Raw genomic sequence first — 10,395 nt, 5'->3', positions numbered from 1 at the left:
ACCCACAGTCACTACAAGCACCCTCCACTGTCGTTGGGGCATCCGGTAAGGAGTGCAACAAGATTCTTTCTATATTCTGAAAGGCTCAGAGTTGCCCCCCCAAAGGGAGAAGTTCTTCATCCACACACCAGTGGCGCCACTCCTAAAGCAGCATCCGGGGCACATGCCATCCCAACTTTGGTCCTGCCAGGGGGTTTAACTCTCCAACATCCAACAAATACTGAAATATCTTTGGTATGTACTGGCCCTTTAAGAAATAAACAGTTGACACAAAGTTTATACAATGTATTCTGCAAGTTGTAAGCTTGATACGCATGTGGACAATTGCAACACTTTGACATCTTCAGTAAAAAAATATCCAAATTTATTAGCAAAGTGAATAAAGAAACACAAGATAAAAAAAGACTGTGATATATACAAAGGGTCCAGTGCCATTGGACTAGGCCATGTGTCGTGTTTGGTGCCAACGTCATCCGGTAAGGCTTCAAGTGCAGCTAGGCTTCGGTACTTAAGTGAACGACCCAAAACTAGCTTTGTCTCAATGTCTAGCCAGTCAGTAACCGGCGGGTCTGTACCCCGGGATCGGCCCGCTCTGAGCCAAATGCTGCCCGTACATGTTCTGGGGTGACATGTAGCCCGCGTGCGAGGGATACACCGGGATGTCAAACACCGTTTTATTGGGAGGGAAGTCTGCCGGAGAGTTCCTGACTTCAGAGGGTCTCGGCGGGAGAGGCATTTGTGATGTCATGCTGGGGGAGAAGCCGTCCCTCCGTTCCGCATAGGTAGGGCTCGAGTACGGGGAAGGCATGCAGTTATACAGGGAGAGAGAGGGGAAGTTGGAGTAAAGCAGGAGTGGGTGAATGCTGGGAGGGGCCACCACGTTAGGGGCCACGCATTTTGAGTATGACGTTGGAAGGTTCCACAAGATCATTGGGAAGGACACGGCGGGGTCCATGCATGGTGACTGGGTCAGTGCCGGGGGAGGGGCCTCCATTTCTGGTCTGACTGCAGAGATTTCTTTTGAAACCTGAGGGTGGCGGAAGTCTAAAGGTCTGCAGGGCCGTCCGTGCAGTATATAAGGAGCCAGGTCATGAGGGTAGGCGTCCTGCCGGGTGACCGCCGTGTTCTGCAGCTTCATGGCGTCGGCGGGGATCCGGCTCACGTCCACCGTCCAGTAGTTGCCTTTAGCCTGCGGCTTCAGAGGATCCTTCAGGACCTGCGAAGAGGAAGAAGACATTAGAGGCCGGCAAAGCAGATTCACACAAATCTATTACTGATCACACCAACGAATCCTAGTGGCCCATTTATAATGATCGGGAAAATTATTTCCCCAAATCTGCCCCAATTTACCTCAATTTCATTTGGTAAAATATGTAAATAATGAGAAATATTAAATAAAATTATTTAAACATTGGATATTCCATATGCTGGAGGAGGGGGCAGAGCATTGTAATATTGATTTATTTAAAACTTTATTAAATTGTAACTCCAGTTACAACTCCAATGCCCTGTGCTGGAGGAGAGGGAAATACCCTGTGCTGGGGAAGAGGGCAATGCCATGTGCTGGAGAAGAGGGCACTGCCCTGTGCTGGAGGAGGGGGCAATGCCCTGTGCTGGAGGAGAGGGCAATGCCCTGTGCTAGGGAGGGCGCAATGACCTGTGCTGGAGTAGAAGGCAATGCCCTGTGCTGGGGAGGGGGCAATGCCCTGCTCTCAGGAAGAAGACAATACCTTATGCTGAAAGGGAGAAACCAAAACCTTCAAAAATGCCCTGCGATACTGGGTCCTGGGGGTGGGTATAATGGAGCAATGGGTATGATGAATGTTGGGTGATGGGAGGATGGCGGGGGGTGAAAAAAACAAGTTATAAAAGCAAAGCGTAGATGTGAGAAGTGGGTGGCGTGCCCACAGACGGCCATACGGAGAGAATACAATGGCTGCCCTCAGGCTCTGTTATGGGTTTCTGACATGAAGATTTTCCTTTAAAGACATTGATTGCAAATGAAGCGGCCTCTGCTGTGACATACTGGGGAGGGGGAGGGGGGCCCGCCCGGGACAATGCCTGTATCACCTGGGACTGTGACCCCCCAATCGGCCCAACACCTCACCCAGTGACACCGGAGCCTTCTTGTGTCAACATACTGGAGGTGCAGAGCCCACATTAGGAGATCCTATAAAAATAATCAGTAAAGTTATTTTGCTGTTTGGGTGAAATGTAACATAATTCTCCCCGAGTCCCATTAATAAAGATCGGGGGAAATTGTTACATTTTCTTTCACCGCCATTCTCAGTTCAGAAATGTTTCAATCGTAAAGTTACTGTACATTGCTGATGTATAAAAACATTGGAGATAAAAAAAAAAAAAAGAGGAAGCTGGTAAAGTTAAAAAAAAAATGATAAACTTAAAAAGAACAATTTAAGGGAAGTTCCTCTCTTTAGGAATTTTACTGTTATAAAAATTTGTATGAAATATTTTATTTACAAAATTTAAATTTAACAAAATATGGCCAACAAACTTGAGAACATTTTTAGAGCAGCTCTACAAATGGAGGAAAAATGTCAGAATTGATCAATCCCACGAAAAATGTTGAAATATTGATTTTGATCTTTTCTAAAGAGTTCCCCAACAGACCAGAAACAACTTTATTTACAGGATACAGGAAACACTTGGAGTGGCTACAGTGGAGCCTCGTAAATACTTGATTACTATATTTATATATTACTACGGGGGGTTTTTCCACAAAGCTGCCGAAGGATCTAGCCGTAGCTTCGGCCCTAGGACCCCTTCGGTTCAGGGCTTCTGTACGGGCTGTATTCACTAAAGCCCGTACAGCTCCCGAAGTTGGCCGAGGGGCTCAGTCGTGCCGAAGGCATATGCTTCAGCTCAACTGAGCCCATGGGGAAATTCTAAGCTGGCCGAACGGCAGGCCATTTTCCCCACTCCCCACCCCCCATCACCCCACCACCGGCGTCCAGTCCTTACCTTTTTGAAGCAATCGTTGGAGGAGAGGTTGTGTCGTATGGAGTCCTTCCAGCCCTGATAATCCCCCTTGAAGAAAGGGAACAGGGTGCTGATCTCATGGAGGATCTGCAAGGATGATACATAGCTGTCAGTTAATGAGGATAACCGTGAGCACAAATACATAATACCTATTACATTGTACAAGTGAGATTTGGCCCCATTCCCGCTGCTGACCCCCTGCTAAGGAGACCTGCACTGAGACGCTCAGGATGCATATACACTATACAATCTGATTGTACAATCTCCTTTGGAATTACCAAAACTATGTAATCTGAGGACAAGCTTAAAGGAGAACTATGAGGTGAGTGATCTTCATTCGTCCTCATAGTTGGAGCCGACGTGCGACAATGACTGTCACAGGTCGGCTCAATAGATCGGGAAGTGAGTGAACACATACTGTCGCTCGCTCCCTTCTCAATCCTGTTCCTGCAGAGAGCCGTGACTGTCACTTACGGCTCCCTGCAGAGCAAAAAAAAACACACATCATTAAAAAATAGAAAAAAAAGAAAAGGCAAAAAACCCACATTAGTAAAGAAAAAAAAAGGCTAGAATGTAAAGCAAATATAAAGCAAAAAAAAAACAGTTAAAAAAAAGGAATAAAATATAAAGAAAAAAAACAACCTTAAAAAAAATCACATAAGCAACAAAAATACAAAAAAAATGGAAAAAAACGTAATACACCACCATTTTTTTTTGTATTTTTGTTGTTTATGTATTTTTTCTTCTTTTTCATTTTATTTTTTATCGATTTTGTTTTCTTACTTAATATTTTATTTCCACATTGTTTTGAGATAATAGTTGTAAATAATACATGTAGAGACAGCTGAAGGACTTCATTGATAATTCTCCATACAAAAGCAGCAAAATCCCGTCCCCTCTCCATTGGAAAAGAAAATGTTTTAGCTTTTGATAATATTTTATTTATCTACAAATTTGGGGAGAATGAAGCCTGTGGAAATTTGGGTTTCTTATGCTGCAGATATAAAAGAGATTAAAATAAAAAATGTTAAAAAAAAATAAAAATTGACAATTCCCCCTTTAGTGTTTGAGACTCAATTTTTATTACAAATGGGCAAAATCGTATTTTCAGCCTTTATGGGCCTCCAAGAGGCTAATTTTCTTCTTAAATAATTGTGAACTGAAAATACAATTTTGCCCTGTGACAGGCTCTTAATCTAAACAGGTCTCTATGTAGCCCTCCCCCCACCCCTGGCTGCACTAAAGCCCCCAGAAGCCCCATCATGGGGGGTAGGTTACCTGAGACAGTTTTAGCCTCCTGTCGGGGGCGCTCTGGATGACCAAGGCGATCATGGCCAGGTAGGAGTAGGGCGGTTTGGCGTAGCGCTGGTAGTTCTTCTTCTTGGTCTTCTTGCGGGGTTCATCAGTGGAGTCGGGCTCTCGGGGGCTTCCCTTGGCCTCCCCAGGGCTGTTCTCCTTGTCGGCCAGGATCCTCTCCATGCTGTGGGGGTCAGGGCCTGGCTTGTAGAGGGGATCCCAGAGGTGGAGTTGGTAGTTCATGACTTGTCAAGTGTGCTGTGAGACTGTGGGCAGCCAGATAAATACATATTTCCCAAGGAACCCCACCCTGTCCTTTATTATGTAGATGCCCCTGTGACCAGAAGGGGCGACACCTTGCTTACTGCAGAGGGCCCTTCTCTCTCCATTGAATAAAGTTTCAGTTCTGAGGTGTGAAGGAGTTTGTTATGTATACAATGTGTATACCGTATGCTGAAAGAGTGTATATCATATGCGTACAGGGTGTATATTATATGCATATACTACGTTTATCTTATATATACAATGTGTATACCTGTGCATACAGTGTTTTATTTCTTGTATATCACATGCCTAATATAGATCATAGATAGATAGATGGATAGATGGCTAGATAGATAGATAGATAGATAGATAGATAGATAGATAGATAGATAAGGTAATATTGCAAGACATTTCTTTCCTTTTACTAATTACAAAAACATTGGGTCTATTTTAACTTTACATTATCCTCCCTTCTGTATAAAATTATAAACACACAAAGATCAGAATGACTTTTGTCAGTATACATAAATATCTAATTTTAGTATAAACTTTATTTATTACTGCTTTTTATCCATCATACATATATATACACTGAGTGGCCGGATTATTATGACCACCTGGCGTTTGTAGGCAAATTAGCTATAATTTGGCGCTGAAGTTGCTAGAGGGCCAGACCATTATAAATAGGGAAGCGGGTTGGTAACCACGACAGTAGAAGTGATTTGTTTCTGAAGATATGGGGAAACAACGAGATATAACAGCCTGTGAACGCGGGATGATTGTTGGCGCTCGGAGCCATGGAGCGAGTATCAGCAAAACAGCAGAATTCGTTAAATGTTGAAGAGGGGCTCATTGTTAAAATGTTTAAAGACCGGACTGTCAGCCGAAAATCTGGGTCTGAGCGTGCGAATTGCGGCCGTCAGCGACTAGTCAATGTTAGGGCAGAACGGGGGAGGGGCAAGACTGGTACAAGACAACAGAAGGGTAACAGTGCCGTGTCAGATTCCTCGCATCACCTTTCATCATCTCGTGGAGTCACCAGGCGGCCCAACAAAGTCATCTCGTGGAGTCATATTGTGGCCCAACGAAGTACTGATGGGGTGGTCATAATAATCTGGCAACTCAGTGTATATACTGTATATATATATATATAATTGTTATTTTTCTTACACAGCATATTTATTTATCATTGTTGGGCACACAAAGTTCCACTCGCCGTGCCATGCCTTCTCTCCCCATGGTTCACCAATTGTGGAGAGTTCCAGGCAATACTGAACCGCAGCTGCAGTGTAATAAAAACATAAGATAATACATTTAAAGCATGGCTATCATAAATTCGGAAGAGTGTTTTTGTTATTTTGGTTCCAAAAAAATAAAAAAATAATTGCTGCAAGCAACAGGAATAAAGAAGCTCCAATACCGGTGCCAAAGATATTATGGGCACTCAGAGCACTCAGTTAGAGCACTACTTTAATTTATATCAACCTTTAGCACACTTCAGTCTAACTTGTGTACTTTCTCTCTTTGTTTTCTTGGTTTGGGTTTTGTTAAGGCTACATCTTGCCGATATTCATTATTTTGTGCCAAGGACACATAACTTTAGTTTTAAAACAATTTTCACATGCACAATATATCGAATACATATTTTAATGAGTAGTTAACACCATTATGCCATCAATTATTCTAATTTGAATAAATATTTGTTATATTGCAGCTATCAACGTGCATCCAGATCAAGGCCTGAAACATTATTTATATATATATATATATGAATTATTTTGTCAATTTATAAATAGGTAAAATGAATTGCTGATCTGTTGATATGGCACAACTGTTGCCATTTAATGTCACCCTTCATCTACTACGATCACTTATTAATGGATATAGTCTGGGTGGAGTTCAGCACATCTGAAAAGTTACAGAAGCACTTCTAGGTGTTTGTTTTTCAAATAGTGAAATGTGTTGCGTCCTATTATATAAATTAAGAACAATGATCAAAAGATCACATATTAGAGCAAATTAAATTAGACAATAGGGACACTGCTCCTACCGTGCTTCCCCAAAAATAAGACACTGTCTTATATTTTTTTTTGGCTCAAAAAAACACACTAGGTCTTATTTTCGAGGTAGGTCTTATTTTTTTTTAATGTTTAACAATCCAAAGTTAATGCAAATCCAAATTAAATAATCCAAAATGGCAAAGTTAAGAATATGGTGATCAGGGCAATCAGGGGTGCCACACCTTTCCAATTTGGTAACCAGAATGAGCGAAGCGCGCTTTCACTATTGATTCCTGACAGGCGGTTTGCATTTGGTATCACTCCGCCTGTGACAGGAGCCGGCGCTATAGAGGAAACATCGGCTTATGCGGCTCTGCTCCCTGCGCTGCCGCCTCACTTCCTCTACCACTGCCTTCATTGGCACCACTGATTCTCTCCTGCGGCTCTTCAAGTTCCCATTTATGCCACCATCGGCCATAGGAATGGTCACAACTAGGTCTTATTTTCGGGGTAGGTCTTATATTTTAGCAATTCCCAAAAATGGTACTAGGTCTTAGTTTTGGGGTAGGTCTTATTTTCGGGGAAACAGGGTAGTCACAACAAAATGAAAAACTAGCAACATAGAAGAGTGAAGGCAACAACAGACCAAGGGGTGCTTCAAGCCTTTTGGGCTTTTTTCTTTTCTTTTTATTTATTTTTCTCTTTGTGTCGGAGTATAGATCTATGTCTGTCCCAAGCATGTGTAAATGCACTTCCTGTTGACTGACTCCCTACTTCTGGTGGAAGTCTGTTCCAAGCATTGATCACTCTTTCAGTAAATTAATACTTTCTAAGGTTCTAAGGTTGAACTCTCCTCCTGATAGAACTTTCCTCCTGATAGTTTGAGGTCATGTCCCCGTGTTCTTGATCTTCACTTGATATTGTAAATCCTCCTGAACCTTCTTCACACCCTTCATGTATTTGAAGGTTTCAGTCATGTCCATCTTTTCCCTTCTTTCCTCCAGACTGGACATATGAAGTTCCTGTAGTCTCTCCTGATATGTTTTATCTCTCAGAACCTTTCACCATTTTTGTTTCCCATCTCTGGACTCGTTCTATCTAATCGGATATCTTTTTATGTGTGAGATCTCCTGATCTGGAGACAGTAGCTCCGGAGAGAAAAGTCTTTTATTTTTTTGTGTTAGTAGCTATGTTTCTTTTTGTTTCTGTCTCGTTTCACTACATGGCAGATTTTTCACACTTTATTCACAATTATGTAACACCAAACTCTTTTTTATTTTTCATTTAGGATAGAGTCAGATGAAGTAGGAACGGGTTCAACTCCTGTCATTTTTTTTTAGCATATTTTCCTTCACTTTCTATAGGAAATCTCTCCAAAGGAAGGGAAATCTCCTCTTGAGCTGACCATTCAACTTTAGAATTTAGTTGGCAAAAAATGTGTTTTGTTCAACGTTCTAATAGTTAATTGGCTCAATTTGATGATTATTGTCCAACGCCGTGGTCAAAACAATCTAAGGAGCAATGAACAAGATTCTAACAGTGAATGGGATTTCTGTTCTAGAATCTCCATTCATTCCTAAATCAAATGTTAAAAACAAATTCAATTTTAAACAAAATCCATCAAGTCGTCAAAGTCATTATCGAATGTTCTGTCCAGATTGTTCACATGAACGTTCGTACGAAACACAACGTGTGTACTTTAGACAGTTGGCACCAGCACAGGTGTCTCCATTGGCAGATACATCCCTCTATACCTGTTAGGGCTGTGCTAATTAACGCTTAATTTCTTGATTAATCGTTATTCTTTATGATCGATTAAAAATTTTTTGATCGCTAATGAAAATACTCACCTCTCCGCCGGCTTCCGGGAGTCCCGTCGGAGATCCGGTGACGTCACGGACATCGACGTCACCGGACTCCTCCCCCCTTCCCCAAGTGGTTCCATCGGTTAACGAAGGGAAGGGGGAGGAGTCCGGTGATGTCGATGTCCCCAAGTGGCTCCGTCGGCAAATTAAGGGGGGAGGAGTCCGGTGACGTCGATGTCCCCAAGTGGCTCCGTCGGCTAACGAAGGGAAGGGAGGAGGAGTCTGGTGACGTCAATGTCCGTGACGTCACCTGACTCCTCCCCCCTTCCCTTCGTTAGCCGACGGAGCCACTTGGGCCGGTGAGTTTGCCCAAGAAACTTTCTGCACGAGCGCCAGCCAAGGCATTGGCCTATACACATACAGCACAGCAATGAAGTAATAAAATGAACTAGGATCACACTAATCCAGCGCGTTATTATTCTGAGTTGCCCCACTCAAGCGGTGGCCATATTGAGTGGGGCACGTGAGATTAATAACGTGCTGGATTAGTGTGATCCTAGTTCATTTTATGACTTCATTGCTGTGCTGTATGTAAAGGCCAATGCAGTTGAATCTGTATGTGCGATATAATTAATCGAAATTAATCGATTAATCGATTTTAAAAAATTTCAATTAATCGAACACGAAAATTTTAATCAGTAACAGCCCTAATTCCTGTACAAGTGACAACTCAAACTCTTAGATTTTCCTACACTTCCAGTCCTGTTGTCAATGATCATTAGAACAAATGGAGGTGGTGAATAGAGGGTGAATCCCAACAGACACTCAATAGATTCACATGTAATTCAAAATAATTATACGTTGATTCATTCTTTGTGGCCATTTGCATTGACCAGCGGGGGTTGGAATTTTGAGGAGAGATGGATATATCCGGAAACAACAACATACTACATACATGCAAATTGACTTGACGCTGTGGACATTTGCATTCTTGCAGTTCTGAGGAGGGACAGATCTGAACTGAACACTCATATTCATCCGTTATGAAATACTTCTGAGAATTTGGTTACTTCGAATTCTTAATCCGATTTACATTTCATTGAACTTGAAAGATTCTTCAGAGACACGGCATATAATAGATGTTAACTTGGTGTGAAACATGACACTGAAACTCCACTCATTCTTTTCGTCCATCTTCTGATACTACAGCTAAGAAATGTTCAGACCTTCATCTCTACCATTCCTGCGTATGGGGCTCCCGGGTCAAAGCACAAAATAGAAAATGGGGTTTTACAGCTAGCTAAAACCTCCAATAAATCATTAGTCTCTACCAAGAGCAACATTGGACACAATGTATTTCATTTCCCATAGTCCTATATGAGGGTCCATGCTGGAGGTAGTCACTAATAAGTGATTAAGTAGAAGTATCTATCTGTATATCTAGGAGTATATATTTCTATATCTATGACTATCTGTATATCTCCGAGTATATATTTCTATATCTATGACTATCTATCTGTATATCTCCGAGTATATATTTCTATATCCATAACTATCTATCTGTATATCTCCGAGTATATATTTCTTTGTCTATGACTATCTATCTGTATATCTATGAGTATATATTACTATATCTCCGAGTATATATTTCTATATCCATAACTATCTATCTGTATATCTATGAGTATATATTTCTATATCCATAACTATCTATCTGTATATCTCCGAGTATATATTTCTTTGTCTATGACTATCTATCTGAATATCTATGAGTATATATTTCTATATCTCCGAGTATATATTTTTATATCTATGAGTATCTATTTGTGCCATACCCGACCTCAAATAATTACTATTGCTATAGCGCACAATGCTTATGGAAATTGGTAGGTAGTCACTAATAAGTGATTTTAAATTGTAAAAATAAACTAGTCGATACTCGGCTCCTAATCTGCATATTCATCGCGCCTAGTTTGTTTTTTGTTTTTGTTTTGGTTATTTGATCTTTTTATTGTTTTACGCTCATGCCT

The 10,395-nt window shown here is 41.4% G+C and overlaps 1 protein-coding gene across 1 annotated transcript; it reads right to left on the bottom strand.

The window, feature by feature from the left end:
* Positions 1 to 536: 536 nt before the first annotated feature.
* LOC108791981 (forkhead activin signal transducer 3-like) lies at positions 537 to 4,553 on the bottom strand. The gene is made up of 3 exons (XM_018562642.1): positions 4,279 to 4,553; positions 2,983 to 3,087; positions 537 to 1,216 (listed from the first exon to the last, which is right to left on the bottom strand). The coding sequence occupies exons 1-3, from the start codon at positions 4,537 to 4,539 to the stop codon at positions 554 to 556; spliced, it is 1,029 nt and encodes a 342-aa protein (XP_018418144.1). The 5' UTR covers positions 4,540 to 4,553; the 3' UTR covers positions 537 to 553.
* Between the last annotated feature and the right edge of the window lie 5,842 nt (positions 4,554 to 10,395).

This window comes from Nanorana parkeri, unplaced genomic scaffold (assembly GCF_000935625.1).
Source record: "Nanorana parkeri isolate BGI_ZX_2015 unplaced genomic scaffold, ASM93562v1 scaffold588, whole genome shotgun sequence".
NCBI classification, from domain to species: domain Eukaryota; kingdom Metazoa; phylum Chordata; class Amphibia; order Anura; family Dicroglossidae; genus Nanorana; species Nanorana parkeri.
The sequence above is the reverse complement of the archived record's forward strand: the minus strand, read 5'-3'. Positions and strand labels throughout refer to the sequence as shown.